The following is a 26,275-nucleotide window of genomic DNA, read 5'->3' as shown; positions in this document are numbered from 1 at the left end:
CTTTCCTATTACAAAGCTGGAATCACTCCACATTTCTGATGATCTTGGTTGTCTTCTGTTGCAGGATGGGGCACTAACGAGCTATCGGGAAGCTCTGAATACATGGGTGGCATCTGTGTCATGTGAGATTTGCTATAGAACTCTCTGGTGGGATTAATTGCTGGGGAATATAATGTCAGTAAGGGTGGGTATTTTCTCTTGGGCTGGTCAGATTTTTCAAAGGATGATTTTGGAAGTTTCCGTGCAGAAGACACATGCCCAGCTGCCAGCACTCTGGGGCCCAAGAGGGCAATTGAGAATTGAAAATCATCACAGCAGAGTAGAAATCCAATAGAAACATAAAAGATCTCAATAAATTTATGCCGTGGTGTACCTTTTCTCCAGACGATAACTAATGAAGTGCCCCCAAACTGATAATTAATTCAAAGAAAGATGTGATATCTGACAAGCTGATGCTCTCACCCGGGGGAGAGGGAAGGGATTCCCCAGGACGAGGGTGAGAAGGCTCCAGGATGGCAGGTGTGGCCAGATGCAAAGCACCTCCTGCCCACATGGGAGTAAGTCAAATACTCCAGAGAGATAACGCAGCTGGGAATAAAATTTCCAGAGACTATATCAACAATCATGCTGTGTCTCAAGCAATTTAAATGGAAATAAAGTTGATGTGTTCTCAAAAATATGCTAAAAAACTCAAAAGTGGCTTTAAGGCTGACATAGACATATAAAATATGTGTCTATGAAAATAATAGTAGAACCTACCTCATAGAGTTATTCTGAGGTTTACATGAGTACATAATTTGAACCAACCATTTGGAACAGCAACTGGCACATGCTGAGAGTGGCAAGGATATTACCTATTATTCTTTAGGTTATTAAACTCTAGAGTTAGGCTTCCTGGAATCCTGGCCCCACCACTAGCTGTGTTACATTGGGAAATTGATGCAATCTCTCTAAACCTCAATGTCTTCATCTGTACAATGTGCATGGCAATGGCATTTACCTCATAAGTTAATGCTAAACATTGCACTAAATGAGGCAATGTATGCTCAAAAATGAGCATAGTCAGCACTCCATAAATGTTAGCTATAAATAGTAATAATTCGTGTTTTTTACAAAAATTTATATTTTAACTTCAAAAAGGAAAACAATCTCCACCATTAAAGAACTCTTTAGTTTTTAGATACTTTTATATTGTGACAACCATACCATTTGTATTACTCTGTATTGTTTTAATAAACACTTGGTATTTCTACATCATCTCAGTAATTACACGTTTAAGCATCTGCCAAGAACATTTTCAGGATAATTTAAAATACATCAATACATCATCAAAACACTTTTGGAACATTCAGATGGTTTGTGGTTTGGTTCTCACAGAGAAGACTGGATGGTACATCTTTGTTTTTGGATTGGGCTTCTTAGGTTATTTCCCAACTCCCTTCACAGGAGGAATGTAAGCAAACATTCTGATCTCTCACACATGCTCTTCTTGGCAGGATTCCAGGCTCCACAGCCGCTGCAAGACCAGCAAGTATTTCCGCTCCCTCGACATCTTGGGCTTCAGTACCAAAATCAAAATGAAATGCTAATTGAGTAGGAATTGATGGCTTTGAATGTGGCATTTTCAAAAATTTCTCTAGGAACTTAAAATGTATTCTATTTATTGCAATGTGCTATAGAGTATGCATCTATTCCATTCTCAAGTTCTGTTTACTGCTACTAAAGTCCCTCTCCCAATTTTCATTTTGCACCTCATCCCAAAACATGCTTTAAGGTTGTTATTTATGCACATACATGAAATGTTACAATTCTTTCTAGCAATCTTTACAATAATATTAATCTCATTATCTTACCAAGTTATTTAAACCCCCAAAATGAAGGATTTGAACTGAAGATAATTTCTGCAAGTTACAATATTCTTTGTCAGGTCCATGTAAATTATGGACCTCTGCAGAAAAGAAGACAGTTGGATCTCTTGCAGGGATGCTGGGCTGTCCTTCTCCAGGCTTTGGAGTCACATCTTCGCACTGCTCATCATTACCTGTATAATTATATTAGAGATGCCAATCCTTGCCTTCCACTAACCTTCCAAGAGAGCTTGCGGTAATTTGTTACATCAGCAATAGAAAACTAACACACCTCTGTTGCAAACATGGCCATCTAAGATCTGCAGGTAGACACATCTCCCTCTTTGATCTCAGCCTGGAAAAGCTCATCAATTTTAAGAAGCCATAAGATTAGATTAGGTTCACCTGGATAATCCAAGCTAATCTTCCCATCCCAAGACCTTTAACTGAATCATATCTACAAAATCCATTTTTGCCCTGTAAAGCAACGTATTTCTATATTCCAGGGATTGGGAGTGGACTTCTTTGAGGGCCATTATTCTGCCTACCAGGCAGAGGATCACTCCCCCAAAGTGAATCAAGTATATCATCTCCCTGGATAAGCTAAATTTAGAATATGGTACTTTGTGAAAATGTAATATAGAATCAGGTTGGCTTGCAGAGACACACATAGAGGAAGAAGTAGAGGAAAGTGATGCCCTGTGATCCCCAGAGATTGACAGGGTTACCTTTGGACATTCTAGATGTTGCTCCAGGCCTGCTATGGCCCTCTGATACTAGAACACTGGCTTTCAATAATGTGACAACTGCTCTTCCCACCTGCCCATCTAAACCTTTAGAAGGTGGGACAAAGAGTAAGCACAGAGTAGTTGCCAGATGGTATTAAGAAAGATCTCCTGACTGTATGGAGTTTATCCCAAAGTGCTTTCAGTATTTCATGGAGCCATATGCTCAAAATGTGATGGAAGCTCATAAGTGGATACCACATTTCCAAATTCATTATGGCCTTGAAAACAAGGTGGTAGTGGCTATAATTCCCTTAAATGCTAGGTCTCCATATGCGAGAGATGATTAAACAGAAAAATGAATAAAAGGGTGTGGAAAAAAGGTATTCAATATTATTTGTCCATACTGTTGATTGCATATATACCTTTCAATTCCATCTCATCTTTCTTGATAAATCCTTTTTGTGGGGTAACTGATAATTTTATTTTGGGATTGATAACAGGTTTTTTATTTTATTTATTTATTTTTTCTATTTCAATAGGTTTTGGGGGAACAGGTGGTGTTTGGTCACATGAATAAGTTCTTTGGTGGTGATTTCTGAGATTTTGGTGCACTCATAACTTGAGCAATGTACACTGTACATAATGACTAGTTTTTTATCCCTGACCTCCCTCCCACCCTTATCACTGAATCCTCAAAGTCCATTGTATCATTCTTTTGCCTTTGTGTCCTCATAGCTCATCTCCTACTTATGAGTGAGAAAATATGATATTTGGTTTTTCATTCCTGAGTTACTTCACTTAGAATAATGGTCTCCAATTCCACCCATCTTGCTGCCAGTGCCATTACTTAGTTCCTTCTTATGGCTGAGTAGTATTCCATAGTGTTTGTGTGTGTATGTGTTTTATCTAGTCAATGATTGGTGGGCATTTGGGCTGACTCTATATTCTTGCAATTGTGAATTGTGCTACTATAAACATGCGTGTGCAAGTATCTCTTTCTTATAATGACTTCTTTTCCTCTGGGTAGATACCAAGTAATGGAATTGCCGGATCAAATGGTAGATTTTCTTTTAGTTCTTTAAGGAATCTCCTCACTTTTTTCCATAGTGGTTGCACTAGTTTACATTCCAACCAACAGTGTCAAAGTGTTCCCTGTTTACTGTATCCACACCAACAAGTATTATTTTTTGATTTTTTGATTATGGCCATTCTTGAAGTAGTAGGAAGGCATCACATTGTGGTTTTGATTTGCATTTCCCTGATCATTAGCGATATTGAGCATTTTTTCATATGTTTGTTGGCCATTTGTTTATTTTCATTTGAGAATTGCCTACTCACATCCTTAGCCCACTTTTGAATGGGATTGTTTGTTTTTCTGTTGCTGATTTGTTTGAGTTCTTTGTAGATTATTGATATTAGTCCTTTGTCAGATGTATAGATTGCCAAGATTTTCTCCCACTCTGTGGGTTGTCTGCTTAATCTGCTAATTATTTCTCTTGCTGTGCAGAAGCTTTTTAGTTTAATTAAGTCTCATCTATTTATCGTTGTTTTTGTTGCATTTGCTTTTGGGTTTTTGGTCATGAAGTCTCTGCCTGAACCAATGTCTAGCAGGGTTTTTCCAATGTTATCTTCTAGAGTTTTTATGATTTCAGGTATTTGATATAAGTCTTTGATCCAGCTTGAGTTGATTTTTGTGTAAGTTAAGAGATGAGGATCCTGTTTCATTCTTCTACATGTGGCTTGCCAACCATCCCAGCACCATTTGTTGAATAGGGTGTCCTTTCCCCACTTTACGTTTTTGTTTGCTTTGTCAAAGATCAGTTGGCTGTAAGTATCTGGGTTTATTTCTGAGTTCTCTATTCTGTTCCATTGGTCTACAAGCCTGTTTTTATACGAGTACCATGCTGTTTTGGTGACTATAGCATTATAGTATAATTTGAAGTTGGGTAATGTAATGCTTCCAGGTTTGTTCTTTTCCCTTAGTCTTGCTTTTGCTATGTGGGGACTTTTTTGGTTCCATATGCATTTTAGATTGTTTTTACTAGTTCTGTGAAGAATGACAGTGCTATTTTGATGGGAATTTCAATAAATTTGCAGATTGCTTTTGGCAGTATGTTCATTTTCACAATATTGATTCTACCCATTCATGAGCAGGAGATGTGTTTCCATTTGTTTGTGTCATCTATGATTTTTTCAGCAGTGTTTTGTAGTTTTCCTTGTAGAAGTATTTCACCTCCTTTGTTAGGAATATTCTAAAGTATTTAAATTTTTTTGCAGCTATTGTAAAAGGGGTTGAGTTCTTGATTTGATTCTCAGCTTGGTCGCTGTTGGTATATAGCAGGGCTACTGATGTGTGTACATCCTGAAACTTTGCTGAATTCATTTACCAGTTCTAGGAGCTTTATGGATGAGTCTTTAGGGTTTTCTATGTATACGATCATGTCATCAGCAAACAGCAGCAGTTCGACTTCCTCTTTACTGGTTTGGATGCCCTTTATTTCTTTCTCTTATCTGATTGCTCTAAGACTTGCAGTACTGTATTGAATAAAAGTGGTGAAAGTGGGCACCCTTGTCTTGTTCCATTTCTCAGGGGAAGGCTTTCAAATTTCCCCATTCAGTATTATGTTGGCTGTGGGTTTGTTGTCAATGGCTTTTATTACCTTAAGGTATATCCCTTTTATGCTGATTTTGCTGAGGGTTTTAATCAGAAAGGATGCTAGATTTTGTCAAATGCTTTTTCTGCATCTATTGACATGATCATGTGATTTTTGTTTTTAATTCTGTTTATGACTGGTCTCACATTTATTGACTTGTATATGTTAAACCTTCCCTGCATCCCTGGTATGAAACCCACTTTTCATGGTGGATTATCTTTTGGATATACTGTTGGATTCAGGTCACTAGTATTTTCTTGAGAATTTTTGTATCTATGTTCATCAGAGATACTGGTCTGTAGTTTTCTTTTTTTGTTATGTCCTTTCCTGGTTTGGTATTAGGGTGACACTGGCTTCATAGAATGACTTAAGGAAGATTCTCTCTTTCTCTATCATTTGGAATAGTGTCAATAGGATTGGTACCAATTCTTCTTTGAATGTTTCATAGAATTCAGCTGTGAATCCGTCTGGTCCAGGGCTGTTATTGGTCTCTTCAGAGTTTCTATTACTTCCTGGTTTAATCTAGGCCAGGTGTATCTTTCCAAGAATTTATCCAACTCCTCTAGGTTTCCTAGTTTATGCACAAAAACTTGTTCATAGTAGCCTTGAATGATCTTTTGTGTTTTTGTGGGATTGGTTGTAATTTTTCCCATTTCATTTCTAATTGAGCTTATTTGGATCGTCCATCTTTTTTTCATGGTTAATCTTGTCAATGGTCTATCAATATTATTTTTCAAAGAAACAGCTTTTTAAAATTTATCTTTTGTATTTTTTTGTTTCAATTTCATTTAGTTCTGCTCTGATCTTGGTTATTTCTTTTCTGCTGGGTTTGGGTTTGGTTTGTTACTGTTTCTCTAGCTCCTTGAGGTGTGACTTGAGATTGTCTGTCTATTTGTGCTCTTTCAATCTTTTTGATGTGGACATTTAATGAATGGTATGAACTTTCCTCCTGGTATCACTTTGCTGTATCCCAGAGGTTTTGATAGGTTGTAACACTATTATCATTCAGTTCAAATAACTTTTTAATTTCCATCTTGATTTCACTGTTGGCCCAGTGACCATTCAGGAGCAGATAATTTAATTTTCATGTATTTGCGTGGTTTTGAGGGTTCCTTTTGGAGTTTATTTCAAATTTTATTCCACTGTGGTCTGAGAGAGTACTTGCCATAATTTCAATTTTCTTAAATTTATTGAGACTTGTTTTTTCACCTATCATATGGTCTAACTTAGAGAATGTTCCATGTGCTGATGAACAGAATGTATATTCTGCAGTTGTTGGGTAGAATGTTCTATAAATATCTGGTAAGTCCATTTGTTGTAGGCTGTAGTTTAAATCCATTGGTTCTTTGTTGACTTTCTGTCTTGATGACCTGTCTAGTGCTGTCAGTGGAGTATTGAAGTCTCCTACTATTGTTGTATTGCTGTCTATCTCATTTCTTAGGTCTAGTAGTAATTGTTTTGTAAATTTGGGACCTCCAGTGTTAGGTGCTTATATATTTAGGATTGTGATATTTTCCTGTTGAAATAGTTCTTTCTTTTATCATTATATAATGTACCTCCTTGTCTTTTTTAACTTCTGTTGCTTTCAAGTTTGTTTTGTCTGATATAAGAATAGCTACTTTTGCTTGCTTTTGGTTTTCATTTGCATGAAATATCTTTTTCCACCCCTTTACCTTAAGTTTATGTGAGTCCTTATGTGTCAGGTGAGTCTCTTGAAGACAGTAGGTACTTTGTTGGTGAATTCTTATCCATTCTGCCATTCTATATATTTTAAGTGGAGCATTTAGGCCATTTACATTCAACGTTAGTATTCAGATGTGAGGTGCAATTCTATTCATCATGCCATTGTTGCCTGTATACTTTGTTTTTTTTTTTTTCATTGTGTTGTTGCTTTATAGGTCCTGTAAGATTTATGCTTTAAAGAGGTTATGTTTTAATGTGTTTCCAGGATTTGTTTCAAGATTTGGAGCTCCTTTTAGCAGTTCTTTTAGTGCTGGCTTAATAATGATGAATTCTCTCAGCATTTGTTTGTCTGAAAAAGACTGTAACTTTCCTTCATTTATGAAGCTTAGTTTTGCTGGACACAAAATTCTTGGCTGGTAATTGTTTTGTTTAAGGAGACTAAAGAAAGGACCCCAATCCCTTCTAGCTTGTAGGGTTTCTGCTGAGAAATCTGCTGTTAATCTGACAGGTTTTCCTTCATAGGTTACTTGATGCTTTTGCCTCACGGCTCTTATGATTCTTCCCTTTGTCTTGACTTTAGATAACCTGATGACTATGTGCCTAGGCGGTGATCTTTTTGTGATGAATTTCTCAGGTGTTCTTTGAGCTTCTGATATTTGGATATCTAGGTCTCTAGAAAGGCCAGGGACGTTTCTCTTGTTTATTCCCTCAAATATGTTTTGCAACTTTTAGATTTCTCTTCTTCTCCAGTAACACCAATTATTCTGAGGTTTGGTCATTTAACATAATCACAAATTTCATGCAGGCTTTGTCCTTTTTTAAATATTCTTTTTTCTTTGTATTTGTTTAATTGTGTTAATTTAAAAGACTTGTTTTTTAGAAGTTCTTTTTTCTACTTGTTTGATTCTATTGCTGAGACTTTCCAATGCATTTTGCAATTCTCTCTGTCCTTCGTTTTCAGAAGTTTTGATTGTTTTTCTCTTATGTTATCTATTTCACTAGATATTTTCTCATTCACACCCTGTATTGTTTTTTTGATTACTATAAGTTGGACTAGCCCCCCCAATAGCTTATGTCCTTTTCTTCAGCTACCAGGCTGGGTAGAGAAAGACCATCAACTAGGGGCAGGGCTAGACATGTCTGAGCTTAGACTCTCCTTGGTCAGGGCTTGCTGTGGCTGATTTGGGAGATGAGGGTGTAGTTCCCAGGCCAATGGAGTTATGTTCCCAGTGGGATTACAGCTGTCTCTGCCATGTCATACAGGTCATCAGGGGAGTGGGGGAAAGCTGGCAGCCACAGGCCTCACACAGCTCCCATGCAGCCCAGAGTCTGAGGGCCGGTCTCACTCCCACCATGAGCCCCCAACAAAAATGTGTTTATTTCCTTCCAGTCAGCTGGTGAGTAGAGCTGAGAAATTGCCCCAGGCTGTAAGCCCTGCAACTGAGAAAGCAAGCTGGCTCACATTTCCTTTGCTGTCCCACAGAGCCTAGAGCAGCAGTCCACCGCCTTCAAAGGGTCTGTGGATTCTCTCTGCTTTCCTGGTATGTCCCTGCAGTAGTTCTTGGAGCAAAAGTTCACAATGTGGGTCTCCATGAACTGCTCTGTTCATCCAAGTAGCAGGTGCAAGTTAGTCCTGCCTCCTATCCTCCTCCATTTTGCCTCCTGATGACCCATTTTTCTTGATACATCTTAATAAAATACCTTTCTTTCAAGGTTTCCTCACCCTAAAAGTAGAAGTCATTTCTTTAATTTAAGCAACAAATATCTGAGCACTCACTCTGTGCCAGACATTGAGTTAAGAGCTGAGAATGCATAATGAAAAGACGGAGTAGGATCTTCCTCCTTTGAATTCCACGTTGAACTCTTCTCCTGGCACGACCACTTCCTGCTTCACAGGAGGGTTCTCTGTCTTGTCTACCTGACCACAGCCAATCCCACTGCTAATCTGTAAACCCTTAAAGAGGAGACACCGGATCTTCTGGATTATGGGACTGCTCATAGAACAGTGCCTGTCCTAACATAAATGAGCATAAGAATTCAACAATCACTCATTAAACACCTACAGTATACATGGAGCTAGGTATAGTTGATGATATAAATGAAATTTAAGAACATCCCTGACTAGAAATTTCCAGTAGAAATTAGGAGACTGATCTCTACACTAAATATAGAGGGCGACAAAAGGGAACAGACCCAAAACCACAGGAGAGATGCTAGCATGACAGGGATGCAGAGACATAAAGCACAACAGTGAGATGGAGTTAATATACCTCCACGAGGGTGACCTTGTCCTGCATCTCAAATTTTGGGTAGGATTTGAATGGGCCAGAGGGACAGAAAAGAAGAGAAAGAGCATGATGAGCAAGGGCTTGAATGTTAAATAGATTCCTCTTTGGAGGACCATGGAGATACAAGCTTCTAAAGCACATACGCCCTGTATTGGAGAATGGGGAGGAGTAGGTAGATGAGAAGGTTGAAGCCATATTATGTAGCCTTGAATGCTGAACATCAGATCTGGGGCTATATTCTTACCTTGATACATTTCAGAAGCAACTGAAATCGTAGGACCTTCCTTGCTTCTCTATTGGGTGAATGTTTCTCAGTCTTGGTGTGAGTCTCAGTGCCTACGTAGTTAAAGCTTACTGAAATGTTCCCTTTGCAATTCTAGAGAGATATGTCCTTTATGTTGACATGTTCATGTTGACAGACTGCATCTGATTAAACAGCTGCCTGTGCAGTGCCTCCAAGTGTGGATAAAAGAAAAATTAAACTCATAAACTTGGACAGCCATGCGTAAACTAGTTACATTGATCAAAGGGCAATAGAAATGATCCAGTGAGGATTTGTCTGAATTTCCCACAATTATTTAAAATCTACCTCAAATACCTGTTCATCTATAATGCCTCCCCTGAGGCCTTCATTCTGAATAGTACCTCTGTCTCTGTCCCCAAAGCACTAACTGATCCCTGTGATAGCGCACTTCCCAGCCAGGCTGATATGTAGACTTGGCTGCCTGTGTATCTTTTCCCCATAGACTGTGAGCTTCCTTTTATGAATAATAATTGTAGCTAGCATTTAGTAGGGTGCTCCTACCTGTCAAACTCTATGATGAGTGCTTTACATAGATTATATCATTTATTCACTAAACAGTCCTTTAAAATGGTGCTATATTCACTAAACAGTCATTTAAAATGTTATTATTCTTCTTCATCTTACAGGTAAACAAACTAAGGCAAAAAAAAAAGTGAAATAATAAGTGCCAGTACACAGAGCTAGTAAGGAATAGGGTCTGCCAGGTCCCAAAAAGCATGCCATCACCTTTGCCCCATACTGCCTCTGGTAGATAGAGGTAATGTCTTATTTATCACTGCCATCCACTGGACCCAGCTTAGTGCCTGACACACAGAGGGGCTCAGTCAATGCTGATTGGTTTGAGGTGGAGCAAAAATGCTTAGCAGGGTGAGCACCTTTGCTGTGATTGAGTATCTGATTCTCTATGAAGAGAAGGGGAGTCCTGAGTCAAACACATTCCTCTGGCTCCTGGCTGTCATCTTTATTTGCCCTGCTTCTTTGTTCCTCCTCCTTCCTAACTGCACCATTTGGATTCAAAGCTGGAGCTTAATGCAGACAAAGGGAAAACAGAACTTTGAATGACCACTGTGGGACTAAGAGAGGAGAAACAAGAAATTTGACAGATGAGGAATAAAGTGAGGAGAAGAGAAAATGATTAAGCTTTATCACTTTAACTTAATATTTAACCTAATGAAAACAAAATCTTATCTGAAATTGGAAAAATCAATGTATTGATTGCTGGTTCATTGCCCTCTTCTTTATGATTTGACAGTCAGAATAATCTAATGGGTGTGGCTTAAAGACCTAGATCATGTGTGGAACTGGAATTGGGTGTTATTCAAGCAAAAAAAATAAATAAATACCTGTGCAATACACCTGCTTTATGCACTTGAGCAGGGAAGAAATCCACAAGGACTCACCAGTCTCCTGGTCTGCAGAGAAGACAGAATCAACATGAGCACAGCAGGAAAAGTAAGCAAAAAATATATTACTGTTGGAACTATATTCTCATCAATATAACAAAGAAAGTAATACAGTATTTGATGAATCATTTAAAATTCATATCTAAATTAGAAATGATACACTGAAATATGATATGCAATATATGCTATAATATGTAATGTATACTGAACTACAGTGGAAATAAGCTATTCCTAAATACCTTCAAAAAGAATGTATAGAATCTCTATCTATGAAGTGTTTATTTCCCACATTAAAGACATTTGCGGTAAAGTGATAGTTTATTCCAAGCTAATCACGATTAATTTGTAAAGCCAAAGTTAGAAATGTCTTTCATCAAGAAGTTTTCTTTATATTAAGGTACCATAATTTAAATGTATTATTATTTGTATTTATATTTTTTGTGAATACAAGAAAGTCTGATGAAAGTTTTATGAGAGGATTTGATTTAGAAGACTTTGAAATACCCTTTTAACCTTAACATAAAATAGTTTACAAAATGCTCATTGGTCTCACAGCATTAGAATCATCAAGGTTAAGCAAGACAACATCAACATTCAAATTCTGATTTAAAAGGGTCTAGTAGGACACAATTCAGGCAATTTCCAGAGTAATCCTATGGAACAGTATCTTCCCCATATAAAAGTCAATATGGTTTTACAGAAAATTAATAATACAATTTGAATCACTTATTAGCACTAGGAACACAGATATTTGGTTTTGCCTTCCATAAATATCTTAATTGTTCAATGTGTTTATAGGTGCACAAAAATGCATGTGGTAATACAATATAATCAATTTATATTTTAATTGCCTAATTACAAAAATTTGTGCAACTATTTCCAGTCCTTTTTTGTGTTAGGAGTGTATTACACAGTAAAATATCTCACTATGATAACTCAGTTTAAAGGCTCTGAGGCTTCTCTATACACTCTGTGACAAAACAGGTTCATATCAATAAGACTGGTTGGAAATCACATGGGTGGCCCATTGTTACTGTTCTTATTCCACCTCACTTTACTTTCATTCATTACTGATTAATATGTACATTCCACATAGAAAACAATTAGCAAAAAAATTAAATTTACCAAACTCAACTTAAAAGAAATAATGAGTTCCTAGAGCAAAAGTATAAACCAATCATATTAATGAAAATAATAACTGATGAAATAGACAATTACCTCCCCTCTTGGGCACAACATCAATAACTTAGCTTGTTGTCAGCATTTCATTTATGTTTATACATCCTGCATTATATTTTCCTCAAATGCTAAATAGTGACAATACTAACTATTTCATAAAGTAGTTGTGTTGTGATAATTCAATAAATGAATACTATAAAGAACTTAAAATCATATTTGGGATATAGAAATAAGTCAATAACTATTAGCCACTATTATTATTGTTGCTGTTTAACTTTTTGCTAACTTTTTACTGCCAACGAGTAGTGAAAACATAAGGCTAGATTCATCTTTATTCTCTGGAAAGCCAGCTTTGAGACTTTAGAGAAATTAGTTAATCACTGAGTCAATGGATCCTCAATTATTTCAGCTGTAAAATAAAGCCAATAATTCAATAGTACTGTCCTGGTAGCATCCTTACGAGATTTTAAAATAATGCATGTTGTTTATAGCAGCACAATTTGCAATTACAAAAATACAGAACTGACCTAAATGCCCATCGACAAACAAGTAGATAAAGAAAATATGGTGTGCATATACCATGGAATACTACTCAGCCATTAAACAGAATAAAATAAAATAATGGCCTTTGCAGCAACTTGGATGGAGCTGGAGACCATTATTCTAAGTAATTCAGAAATGGAAAACCAAACATCATATGTTCTCATTTATAAGAGAGAGTTAAGCTATGAGGATGCAAAGGCATGAGAATGATATCATGAACTTTGGGAACTCGAGGGGGAAGGTTGAAAGGGGAGGTGAGGGATAAAAGACTACATATTGGGTGCAATGTACACTGCTTGAGTGAAGGGTGCACCAAAATCTCAGAAATCACCACTAAAGAACTTACCCAGGTAACCAGAAAACACCTGCACCCCAAAAACTATTGAAATTAAAAATAAATTTTATAAATAAATATAATGCAAATAACTCACCGAGCACAGGCCACAATGTGCCTGTCACATCATAGGCACCTGATAATCAGGAACTCCTACTATTAGTACTTTACTTCCAAGTATTCTGATATTTATTTTGGCATTGATCATGTTGAACATCCTGCAAAGTTGAATAATTTGACAAATAAATAATGACAACGAATTATCAGAAGAACAAATTTCAATTGAATTTTTATCATAATTGCAATTTTGTTGATTCTCTCTGGAAAGAGTTTTGTGAATTGTACATGCTTAACCACAATGAAGACAGATATTACAGTTCATTGCCAAGCACTGGAAATTATGTGTACATCTTTTATTTTTAAGAACATCTATGGATAAGATCTGCTAGCTAGAAATTCAAACACACAGTGTCTCCAATTTTGAAATATGTATGTGTAGGTCTGAGTGTATACACACACACACATACACACACACACACACCCAACTCTAACCTTTGTAATTTGGGGCTCAAATCAAAGCTGGAAGGAGTCTCTACACATAGATCAGATAACAGTACAGCCTCTCAAAGCTAAGTTGCAAATGAGTGTTGGAACAAGTAACACACAGAAGTGGTGGAGAGGGAAAATTAAAAGAGGAGAATAGGAAAAGAGAGAGAAAGAGATGTCATCCCAGGCAGGAAGATAAATATATCCTTATAAACTCAGATCCTTTTGGCCTAAGCAGAAAATTGAGAAAGAAAACAGTGTATTTTATGTGAACAGACACTGACTCTGTCAGCAAAATGAAGGTGACTTAGAATTTGATGTACCAGCCAATAATTGTGGGTGAAGAGACATTTTCAGCATAGCATTAGGAAATGTCAGGATTAAACAACTTTGGAGAAAAACAACAACAACATAAGGATGGCCTTAATGAATATATTCCATTTTATCTCAGTGTGTTATTATAGTTAACTGTTTATCTTTCCTTATGTTATTGCTTTTTTAAAATATATTCTTTTCTCTTTATAAATCAGAGGTGATCATTTCTATAGAGCACTTGTTAGGTACCAGACATGGGATTAGATGTTGTATGTACAAAGATGAAATGACACAATATCTGACTGCAAGCGTGGGAGAACACTGGTGCCATCTCTCTGTTTGCTTTTCTAGGTAATCAAATGCAAAGCAGCTGTGCTATGGGAGTTAAAGAAACCCTTTTCCATTGAGGAGGTGGAGGTTGCACCTCCTAAGGCCCATGAAGTTCGTATTAAGGTGAAATACATTTTTCCATTTGTATTTAAGTTTTAAAAACTCAGAAAAGTTAAAAAACGGAAACAACCAAAAATCCCGAGTCATTTTTATATGATCATCCAGAAAATAGAATATACTTGTTGTCAAGGAAAGGTATAAATATAAATTTTTAAATTTTAAAAAAGTGCACACAGTGTAATTCCAGTAAAATACAAAAGAATTTATGTGTTTGTGCAGAAAAAAAATTTCAAAGTGATATATATCAAGACTTCAAAATCAATTAGCATTAGATATTTTTATGTATTAATTTGCAACTTCTGCTTCTATTTTTTAAAGGCATGCATTCTTTTATATTATTTAAGACTTAACTATTTCAGGATCAGTTACTTCACAGATTATTCTAAACTGTTTACTTCAAGAATGGAAGGTAGAGGAGGGTTTCAGCCTGGTCAACCTTGAGGATAAACTGAATCTTTCATACTTGGGATAGTAGGGATTATTAGTAAAACCCTTGAAAACATTTTGGAAGCGCAATTTCAGGAAACTGGGATTTTTAAATTCACCTGAGACTCATAATCTTTCATAAACATCTTCTCTTCACTCTGTAGATGGTGGCTGTAGGAATCTGTGGCACAGATGACCACGTGGTTAGTGGTACCATGGTGACCCCACTTCCTGTGATTTTAGGCCATGAGGCAGCCGGCATCGTGGAGAGTGTTGGAGAAGGGGTGACTACAGTCAAACCAGGTACAGGATTCACACTCAGGAAACACGATGGTTCACCATCCTAAGATTTCCCAGCCTGAATGAGGAAACAGAAGCAATGAGGGACGAAAGGGCTTGAACAAGGTCACCGCGCAGCCAGGACTTCAGGGATTTCCTCTTTCCCTCTCTTCCTGCCTGACTCAAGCATGTATGTCTTTAGGCACGCATGTATTCTACCCTTCAACAATTATGTACTGAGCATCTGCTAGATGCCAGGCACCAGGTTGGAGCCTGGAGATATGTGAGGATCAAAAGGGACACAGTGCCTACTAGTGTGGCATTCATAATCTAGTAACTTCCGTGTTAGTGTTGGCTGAACACGGTCTTCTGTCAGGGCCCAGACAACTAGAAATGGGAGGAGGGAAAAAACGTAAGTATGGACATTGTTCTGTGCTGAGTTCACAAAATGGAGGCTACATGGCTACGGCTGAATGAGCATGACCTTTTCTTAGGTGACCTATGCAGCCCCTTCACCAATTTCCTCTTGCAACGTGGTCTCTCTTCCTGAGCAAGGAATCAATGAAGCAGACTAGGTGAAAGGAAATGAAAGAAACATAGAAAGAGCCATCCACCATCAACAATGTCTGCCTTATTACTTTCAGCCATGCTTGAATGTGACTGATTATGGATTACTAATTATAAAGGGAGAATAACTAGGACACTTCCATACTATCATTTTCACATAAATTTTACCTATAAAATGTTATGGGCCAACCATTTTTCTTGGTCTTGTGGAATAGATAGCATAGGTAATTTAAAATAAAAATTATGTTTAATTCTAAAAAAATCACTTTTTTTTTTTTTTTTTTTTTTTTTGAGACGGAGTCTCGCTCTGTCGCCCAGGCTGGAGTGCAGTGGCACGATCTCAGCTCACTGCAACCTCCACCTCCCGGGTTCACGCCATTCTCCTGCCTCAGCCTCCCGGGTATCTGGGGCCACAGGTGCCCGCCACCACACCCAGCTAATTTTTTCTGTTTTTAGTAGAGACAGGGTTTCACCATATTAGCCAGGATAGTCTCGATCTCCTGACCTCGTGATCCGCCTGCTTCGGCCTCCCAAAGTGCTGGGATTACAGTCTAAAAAATCACTTTAGGCACTAGATTGGACCTGCCACTTTACCAAATACTTATTTGAACTGTGAACAGAAAAATAAAATGAACTGTCGAATTTGGGTTTCAGCTCCTACTAATTTCTTTAGTAGTAATAAATTAATAACTACTGAATAATAACTAATAACTACTAAACTACTACTACTAATAACTACTAAATAATACTAATAATAACTAATTAGTTAGTAATAAGTTAATAACAAAATGACACCCTTACTTTTTACCCATGCTCCCTCCACTGTAACGGGAAAAGTAGGTAATTCACAAATTATCAGCTAAAAACATTTCAAAGTCAGTTCTTATCCTAAAAGTGCCTAACTTATTGTGGAGGGTTGAAATTTCCAGAGGAATTTCTGGAATTGTTCTTTGTCCCATTTTTGATAGTTTTCCTCAAAAAAAGAACTGAGATCATTTTAAAAGCATTCATTTCATAATAAAGATAAACCTAGTCACTTTGAAAAGAATTAGTTCAAAATTCTCATTTTTATTGTAAATCAAACTATAACTAAAAACAGGTCTTACCAACATCAAGTGGAACTATTATACCCTACTTTCAACTAAAATTTATATTTATACTTACAGTAAGATTTAAATAGTTAAGGATTAAATTAAATGTTTGTAAAGCCTCCAGGAGAAATTGGTACACTACATGAAAGCAACTGTTAATACAGTGGAAGCAATTTTTCTAATCCATGTTGTTTCCCATATTTGCATGTCCTCTTTAGGAATCTTCAGGCACTTATAAACCCAAACTGGAAACAAGGCTGTGGCAGGCAATGACAAATGACATATTTGTGATTGGACTGTATTTCTTGGAGACTTTTAAAGACACATGTTTCTAATGTTTTAAAGACATGTGAGCTTTATGTTTTTGCTCTATTGATACCTGGATAGAAATTGTAAAAGAATTTGTTTTATCCCTCTCCAGGTGATAAAGTCATCCCACTCGCTCTTCCTCAGTGTGGAAAATGCAGAATTTGTAAAAACCCGGAGAGCAACTACTGCTTGAAAAACAAGTAGGTTTCTGATGCTCTCCCTGCGCAGACATTGAGTTTGCACATTAGTTATGTTCCTGTCTCATGCCTTTGTGTGTCTTTGTATTGCACTGCCCAGTGTGAACAATCCTCAGGGGACCCTGCAGGATGGCACCAGCAGGTTCACCTGCAGGGGGAAGCCCATCCACCACTTCCTTGGCATCAGCACCTTCTCACAGTACACAGTGGTGGATGAAAATGCAGTAGCCAAAATTGATGCAGCCTCGCCCCTAGAGAAAGTCTGTCTCATTGGCTGTGGATTTTCAACTGGTTATGGGTCTGCAGTCAATGTTGCCAAGGTAAGAATGACAATGGGTGATAAAAACAGTTACATGGAGACTGTCAGGAACTGAAAGGGAAGGAATGTCTCACAAGAATCGAAGATTATTTTTGTAGATTTTGAATGTCGACTAAGAATAGAAACACAATCCAGAAAGAATTGAGAGCACATGCAAGAAATTTCACGTGTTTATCAGATTAAAAAGTTGTTGAGAGTTTAGAAAATGTAAAGATTTCATTTTCAATAATTACTCTTCTGTATTTTCTCTTTATGAGCTCATGAAATATTAGGCCTGAGAACTCATTTAGTAATTCATTCTACAATTAGAGAGCACCTACACATGCCTCAGGCACCATAGGTTCTGCTAGGCTCTGACAGCAAAAGTAAATGAAATGAAGCGTTTGCCCTTGAGGAGCACCTAGTCTGTGGATCCTCTACTCCCAGAATTAGGATCAACAGTAGAGTCCAAAACCTTACCTGATGCACTTCCAAACCAAGGCTCACCCACTCTGTGGATTCTTAGACTGAAAGTAATGACGCTTCAGTGATGCGTAATTCACTCATTATGACATTTCACTGCTAAAACTAACTCCCCTGGCATGAAACCACACATATATTCAGAAGTGATAAATTTCAAGCAGAAATTCTTTAAAGGCTCCTCATCTGAGTAGGCTGAAAATCTAGTAGTATGCTTTATTTTATGAAACCGAGGCCCAGAGATATAAAGATATTTGCCCAAAGTCTCACTGCTGGTTAATATGAGAGCTGAGACTAAAATATCTTTTACTAATCTCCTGCTGAATCTTAGATCACGATACATAATTATTAGCACTTTTAAATCACAGTCACAAGCCTTGTATTTTTCTAAGTAAGTTAGAAAATGGTGTTGTCCCCCATAGTATTGCATACCACTTGGTGAATGAATGAATGAATGAATGAATAGACACCCTTAAGGGAATATAAGAATGAGATTATTTGGAACAGGAAGAGCATGTTACACAAAATGAAGGCGGACTATGGGAGACTAGGTTTAATAAATATCCCCTGGCCAATTAAAAAAATTTAGATGGCATCTTTTCCAAATTTCTGTGACTTTAGCTCTTAGTCCCTTGTTCAATTGCCTCGTCTATTTTAACAGGTGATCTAAGTGAGCCTACCCAAGAACAGAAGATGAGGATACTCATAACAATAGATTTTATTATTAAAATATAGACTAATATTTTATTACTGTGTTATTCAGTAGTGTATTTTTTAAAGCAGGGATATACTGGTCATGACTACTGAACATAAATAAACCAAGGAGTTCATTACTGAGGGTTTAAGTGGAATATTTTTCAGTCTCCTGGAGTAGCCTTTTCCACTTATTTTATTTTCCAAATATTGCCTTTGTGTATGTATGAGTTACTGAAGCTGGCTATCAAGGGATTTCAGCAATCGAGAGTCCCTTCAAGATTGTAATCACTGCCATCTGGATCTCAAAGATCATCCAGTCCCCTGGTTCCCAGCCTGACCTTCCCATTGGAGTCACCTGGGGACTAAGTTCCACCTGCAGAGCTTCTCATTTAATTGGCATGGGCTGTGACCTGGACTATGGGATATTTTTAAACCTGCCCAGATGAATCCAATATGCAGCAGTTTGAGAACCACTCAACTAGTTCAACTCCATGAATTTAAAAATAAAGCAACTGAAGCCAAAAGAGGTTTTGATAACAGATTGAACAGAAGAGTTTGAGCAGCTCTTGATAAACACTAGGCATGGCACTTTATAAAGTTTAGGCACTTTCAAACAACCATTGCTTAATCCATTTTTGCATTTTCTGAAAACACAGGTCACCCCAGGCTCTACCTGTGCTGTGTTTGGCCTGGGAGGGGTCGGCCTATCTGCTATTATGGGCTGTAAAGCAGCTGGGGCAGCCAGAATCATTGCGGTGGACATCAACAAGGACAAATTTGCAAAGGCCAAAGAGTTGGGTGCCACTGAATGCATCAACCCTCAAGACTACAAGAAACCCATCCAGGAGGTGCTAAAGGAAATGACTGATGGAGGTGTGGATTTTTCGTTTGAAGTCATCGGTCGGCTTGACACCATGGTATGTACCATGACATGCCCTGAGATTTCTGCCTCTACGACTTGGAGGATGCATTTAGGCTGCAGAATATATGTTTTCTGTATAAAGGATATTTTTAATGATGAATGGAAATTTCCCATCATCTGTTTGTTACCTGGCTTGTTTAATTTATTGTTATGAGGAATCTTTTATTCTATCAACTATGCAAACGTGTCTCAAGTCATATTTCCTCTAGAGGAAAAGCAAAGGGCTTGTTTTTCTTAACTGAGTGATTATAGATTACTTTGTTAATTTTTATTTAAAAACTGTAAGTTAAAGTAAACATAAATAATACAAGTTCTGTTCTCAAATTGGAATGTTTTATTTTTCTGCCACATTCTTAACAAAAATGATTTAATACTTTTGCATATGTTCTTAATAAATTCCAATTTTTTTAAACATATTAGTATTTGGCCAAAAGAAGTGAGCAATTTTAGGCCAACTATTGTTTTATTAACAAAAATATGCCCTAAGGAAAGTGAAGCTCAAATGCATCACTATATTTTATCACAGAAACTGGACAGTACCTGGCACAAAACTAGAGCCCATACTAGTAGGACTGAATACTTTGAAAAGTCAACAGATTTTTATCACCCCCCCAAATTTCAAAGCTATATACTCATGGCATTGTTTATAGATTGCATGAGACAATGCATGTAATATACTTAGCACAGTGCAGCCTGTCATATGGTAAGCTCCGAATAAATGTCTTCTTTTTATTTGAGACAGGGTCTCACTCTGTCACTTAGGCTGAAGTACAGTGGCATAATTATAACTCACTACAGCCTCAACCTCCTGGGCTCAAGCAAATCTCCTACCTCACCCTCCAAAAATGCTGAGAATATAGGAACGAGCTACCACGCCCGGCCTCAGTTGGCATTATTGATATGAAATACTATTTCCAATCTTGCAGTACTTACATCATCTTTGGCTTATTACATGGTATTGCTTTCAAACAGTTACAAATATCAAAGGCAATGGGAAACACATCTCTAGCTATATTTCGCCTACCCAGAATTCTCTAGAATCCTACTGAAAAAGTCTCCAGAGACCAACACGTTTCCATTGCCGTGATTTTCTAGAAGGTCCAGCAGTGTGGGTAATGCGGAGCAGCACCCTGAGATCAATGCTCTCAGCAGCCTTGACCTGGGACAAATGCCACAGATGAATGAAGTGTCAAGAGATTCCAACTTTTTCCAGGGCTATAGCTTTTCTCCTAATGTTCTTTTTCTGTATCTTCCTCCATTTTCTCATGTGGAACGGGAGTGTATCTTATCTCAAGATACCAAATATCTGACAGCCACATGTTCTGAGGATGTCTGGTCTCCCAAAGGTCAGAATCCAAAATCAAAGAACTAATCATTACATATCTTGGGGCAATCCTAAACCATTTTCTAACTATAGAACATGTTCAGAAAGCTCACTGGAAAAGACTTTCTGAACTGTCTTTTGAGGTTCCCTAATAATCAGGGTATTTTAATGTAAAACCTATATATATTTGGGGAGATAAAAACAATGTTTAAAACATGTCCATTTGAGAAATGGACAGTAGAATAGGAATCCATTAAAAAAGGAGACCATCAAGTCAAGACAAGAGACTACTTTGGTGATATAATCATTTATCTTGTTTCCCATTAAAATATGTGGTTGAAAGTAATGGGTTCAAAATACCTATGTAATAAATCAATGAAAAATGAATTAACCAACTCACAGATTGCCTAAGAATTATGTGATGATGAAATTGTATGCTTATATAAGGAACTGGACTTAATATATATTTGTGATGATATCTACCACTTTATTCCTTTATTAGGAAAAATTAAGTGCACTCCAATTTATTCATCCATTCTTTCATTAAAAAACCATTTTCTGGGCATTTCCTAAATCCACAGCACTATCCCGTGCAAAAAAGGGGACTGAAAGAGCAAAAGACATAATCTCTTCCCTCTACACACTCACAATCCAGTTAAGCCTATTACATGATATTGTGCATTATGAATAGGAACTATGCGACTCCACGTTAAGAATGCTAAGTGTTCACTTTATTCCAGATGGCTTCCCTGTTATGTTGTCATGAGGCATGTGGCACAAGTGTCATCGTAGGGGTACCTCCTGATTCCCAAAACCTCTCAATGAACCCTATGCTGCTACTGACTGGACGTACCTGGAAGGGAGCTATTCTTGGTGGTATGTAGTTAGGCTTCAGAGCCAAATTCTCATTAACCTCAGCATATCTCCCCTTTTACAAGTGACAAGGCAAGGTTTTGAAAAGCAGATCAAAAATAAATTAAAATTCCTTTTCTATCTACAGTCTCCAAATCAACTAGATATGGAACTAATGCAGGCAGAAGGTCCCAAAATAGACATTTCTGATGCCACCATTAAGAAAGTCTGTTCCTCTTCATCTGTTTTTGTACTTGTAACTGTGTAAGGCATGGGAATTTCTAGTAAGACACAGAAATCTACAACGATATTTCATATCTACACCCAAATTTAGACAACTGTTAAACTTGTTCCTTTGGGCATAACATCTGTACTGATTTCTCTGTGGGAGAGAGAATAACCAGGGACCCTTGTTTATCTGTGATTTTTTTTTAAGTCTGAGCCTGTAAAAGCTTATTGAAGTACTGTATCTCTTATTAACCTCAGTCGTTGCAGTCTGGAAGCAGCATCTTTTCTAAACTTTCATTTATTTGGAAAATCTTCTCTTCAATTCTCCTACTTACCCTGGTTGAATCTAACAATGATACCGTCTTCTTTTCAGGCTTTAAGAGTAAAGAATGTGTCCCAAAACTTGTGGCTGATTTTATGGCTAAGAAGTTTTCATTGGATGTATTAATAACCCATGTTTTACCTTTTGAAAAAATAAATGAAGGATTTGACCTGCTTCACTCTGGGAAAAGGTAGATTTTTAGTTAGTTTTGTGTTTTGCTTTTTTTTCTACCGTAGGGGATTGTCTAGCAGAAAATGAAAAGGTGGAAGGATGAGAAAAATTAGAGTGCCTTGGTTTTTCCATTACCAGTTCAGTCTTTACATGGAGAGCTTGTAAGAGAAGTTTAAAACCTCTGTGAGATGCTAAAAACAGTTGCTTTGCATTTCCTATTGTGCTGAAGCCAAATTATGTTGATTACAGCAAATCCGAATGATCAGAGCCACTCAGCCTTCTTTAAAAGAGAACAATCACCTTTGCCAAAAAAAAAAAAAAGTCTTTTAAAACAACCATAATTATAACATGGTGTCATTGAAGCCTCTGCCTGCCACCTATATAAAACTGACATTAGGTGGCTATATATTTAAATAATTTTCAGGACATCCTCAACACTTTCATTATTGGAGTATGTGAAACTATATTTAGTTTGTTTTCTAAGTAGATATTACTAGTTTTTTCTTTTTCCTTTTTTTCTTTTGCAGTTTACAAAAATTTTTTTATCAATAAAAGTTATTATAAAAGAGAAGTATACTAAACACTATGGTAAATGTTTGGCTTACTTTTTGTCTGAAGCTTAGAAAACTAAGCCAATTCTATTTCCTGTCTCTAACACTTAACTCTCACAACCAGCTAATAAAATGAATTTTGTCACCTGCATTTACATGAGGCACAACTGGAAACAGGCAGTTATATCTAACTTCTGCCTTCTAGCTCCAGAGTCTGAGACTTTTCTGCTATCCCATTCTTATTTTCACGAGATTTTCAACTTTTAATAGTGTTTCTTTGGCACTCACAAAATTATTATAGTAGATACTTTAACCGACAACATTCTTGAGGAGGGAAAGAAACTAGCACCCACAGAGCACCAGCTGTTCTACTAAGTGTCTTACCTGCATTATCTTATGTGATTCCCAGGCAATGCTCGGTGTCAGTCTCAATCTCACTATCTTAGAGAAGAGAAAACTGAGACTCAGAGAAGGCATGACTTGGTCAAAATCATCAGATGGTAGGAAGGAGAGCCAGAATTCAAAGGTAGATCTTGTTGTCAGCAAATATCTCACTTCTATTAAACCACACCGCCCCTCAAGAGCGCATGGATATATGGAACACAGTAGCCATCAAAGGTTAGTTATCATTGTCATCATTATCATTGACATCATCATCGTGATCATCATCATCATCATAGGATTGAAAAGATGATGGCAAATATAGAGATGAACAAAACCAGAAGATAGTGTTGAGCAACATAAGAAGTCATGAAGCATGCCTAAATTCACTTTATGAGAATGTCATATAGTAATATGCATATGTAAATATAATTAATCCTATCAATAAGATTAAAAATTGTAACACTCAATATTGGTAAGACTAAGGTGACTAGGCACTTTCATGTACTTTCAGTAGTAATTGATACATCCTTTTGGGAAAGCAATTTGGTAATATGTATCAGAAACCCTTAAAAAAAATGGATCTTTTGTTCCAGCAATTCCATTTCTAGAAATCTATTCTACAGAAATAATCAACTATTCAAACATACATATGTGTTTCAGCATGTTTACTTGTTTCTGTAATATCAAACATTAGAAACATTCTAAATTTCAACATGAGGAAAATGATTTAATAAATTCCAATCATCTATTAGAAATGAATGAGGCCATCAAAAAGAAATGACATCATTGGGAAATTCTCATGATATAATTTAGGCTCATATAATAAAGAATATAAATTTTATATACAATATCGCAAATTTTCAACAACAGCAGTAAAACTTGTACATATGCCTAGTAAAAAGTTGATAGAAATTCAAGAAAACATTGAGAATGATTGTTTCGAGGTTGGGGGATTATGGATTACCTTTACTTTCTTCTTTCTGCTGTCTTGTATTCTCTGAATTATGTGCATATATTTTTCTTATATATGCATATGCAAATACATATATATTTTAAAAATTATTAAAGAGCCACAAAGACCATCATTTTCTAAAAATATGTATTCATGAGAAGTTGGTTTATAGAAAGGGCATTAGTTCTAGTGTAAATGTTCCATTTGTAATCTTCACAAGAATGAAGTATCTTAGAATTAATACAAATCGACTTTATTCTCTACTTCTAAAAATCCTTAAACATATCTGTATCAAAGGTCTTTTAAACTTCCAGCATGGTTTTAACTTTGTTAAATTATCAGTTCTTTCAGGCAAGTTATTTATCATCTTATAATTTGTGCAAATTTGTATTTGAGTTTTAATCCCAAAACTCTATACTAGATGTGCGACCAGACCAAGTTACAAATCTTTCTAAGTCTCAGTGTTTATAATCTCTAAAATCAAAATAATATGAAAATCTACCTCCTAGTGTTGATGTTTAGGTTGAAGTTTAAGACAGAAAATGCATGAAGAATGTGACAAACAGCAAAAACTTATCACAAGTTATTATCCATTGTTGTTTTATATTCCTTATTATACCAGGAACGTGGGCACACAACAATGATTTTTTGAAGATGCTAACGTAGTATTGAAGTCTAAATGACAGGCATACTCAGAATGTTGTGAGTGAGCTTAAAGTTGAAGAAAACACAAGAGAAAACCAAAAAGGATGAGCTTTCCTTTGACTTCACTTGACCCAAATGCATGGGGGTGGGATTAGAGTGGCTGAGAACAGACAGATTTTCACTAAGTCATTTCAAATGCTCCTTGGACTCTCACATGGAAGCATGTGGGTTGTCTAAATGTTAATACAATGTCTCTTCTTTCCTATTGCAGTATCCGTACCATTCTGATGTTTTGAGACAATACAGATGTTTTCCCTTGTGGCAGTCTTCAGCCTCCTCTACCCTACATGATCTGGAGCAACAGCTGGGAAATATCATTAATTCTGCTCATCACAGATTTTATCAATAAATTACATTTGGGGGCTTTCCAAAGAAATGGAAATTGATGTAAACTTATTTTTCAAGCAAATGTTTAAAATCCAAATGAGAACTAAATAAAGTGTTGAACATCAGCTGGGGAATTGAAGCCAATAAACCTTCCTTCTTAACCATTCTACTTGTGTCATCTTTGCCATTGAGAAAAGCTATTTCCTATGACTTCCTGCATTTTTGGTATCTTCATAATCTTTAGTCATGGAATCCCAGTGGAGGGGACCCTTCACTTGCCTTGAATATACACATGCTGGGCTATTGTGCTTGTAGTCTCCTGCATCTATCTCAATTTTCACTGTCGGCATTTTCGCCTTTTTTTTTTTTTTAAATAAAATATACCGAATTCCTAGGGTAAAAGCTGTAGTAGGGTAAAGGATATACTCATATTTACAGGTGGTAAAAGTCCAAGAGTTGTAAATCCGGGAAATTTCTTAGGAACTCAAATAAAATGTCACATGTTTTCTTACAGTGAAGGAGAATGTTTTTCTGACATTTATACTATGTCTTTATGGTCAATATACAATTGATTTTTAAAAATAATAGCTGATTTCATGCTTCATATGACTAAGGTACAATTACTAATTGCAAAAACTGAACTATTCCTGGAATTATGTTCAAAAAATCTATAATTTTTGCTCATGAAAGTGCTTCATTGGCTAAACAGTATTAGTTTATGGCTATAAACGATTATTTAGATGATAATTGAAAATGGGTATAAAGTGATTAAAAGTAATACGGTGGCTTTAAGTGTAGAGATGGGATGGCAAAAGCTGTGAACACAGAATGTAAAATTGGTAACTAAGAAATGGCACAAACACCTTAAGCAACATATTTTCCTAGTAGATAGACATATAGACATACATATACACACATAT

The 26,275-nt window shown here is 36.6% G+C and overlaps 1 protein-coding gene and 2 long non-coding RNA genes across 6 annotated transcripts in view; 1 reads left to right on the top strand and 2 right to left on the bottom strand.

Annotated features, from left to right (window-relative positions):
• Window positions 1-1,208: 1,208 nt before the first annotated feature.
• On the bottom strand, window positions 1,209-10,917 carry LOC134809899 (uncharacterized). The gene is made up of 3 exons (XR_010156651.1): window positions 10,848-10,917; window positions 1,854-2,041; window positions 1,209-1,558 (listed from the first exon to the last, which is right to left on the bottom strand). It is a non-coding gene; the product is annotated as an uncharacterized LOC134809899 (long non-coding RNA).
• LOC744064 (alcohol dehydrogenase 1A) lies at window positions 10,852-25,521 on the top strand. 3 transcript variants are annotated; one of them, XR_001717049.4, is made up of 10 exons: window positions 10,852-10,956; window positions 14,176-14,277; window positions 14,865-15,003; window positions 17,059-17,146; window positions 17,244-17,463; window positions 19,274-19,534; window positions 21,604-21,739; window positions 22,317-22,455; window positions 23,397-23,605; window positions 25,240-25,521. XR_001717049.4 is itself a non-coding variant. In XM_001166683.4 (9 exons), exons 1-9 carry the CDS (start codon window positions 10,939-10,941, stop codon window positions 25,262-25,264), a joined length of 1,128 nt encoding a protein of 375 aa, XP_001166683.1. In that variant the 5' UTR covers window positions 10,852-10,938; the 3' UTR covers window positions 25,265-25,521. The 3 variants fall into 3 exon arrangements, 2 of the variants coding, with proteins under 2 accessions (XP_001166683.1, XP_009446334.1); XM_001166683.4 differs by lacking the exon at window positions 23,397-23,605; XM_009448059.4 differs by lacking the exons at window positions 22,317-22,455; window positions 23,397-23,605 and having other exon boundaries at window positions 25,240-25,480.
• The window catches only part of LOC104006141 (uncharacterized), a 148,463-nt gene continuing 135,248 nt past the window's right edge, over window positions 13,061-26,275 (bottom strand). Inside the window, exons 3-5 of one of the 2 annotated variants that reach the window (XR_010156650.1) lie at window positions 23,372-23,428; window positions 14,820-15,058; window positions 13,061-13,181 (exon numbers count right to left, since the gene is read on the bottom strand). This is a non-coding gene — a long non-coding RNA (uncharacterized LOC104006141). The remainder of the gene's footprint in view (window positions 13,182-14,819; window positions 15,059-23,371; window positions 23,429-26,275) is intronic. The other variant, XR_010156648.1, reaches the window with a different exon arrangement.

Source organism: Pan troglodytes, chromosome 3 (assembly GCF_028858775.2).
Source record: "Pan troglodytes isolate AG18354 chromosome 3, NHGRI_mPanTro3-v2.0_pri, whole genome shotgun sequence".
NCBI lineage: Eukaryota > Metazoa > Chordata > Mammalia > Primates > Hominidae > Pan > Pan troglodytes.
The sequence above is the reverse complement of the archived record's forward strand: the minus strand, read 5'-3'. Positions and strand labels throughout refer to the sequence as shown.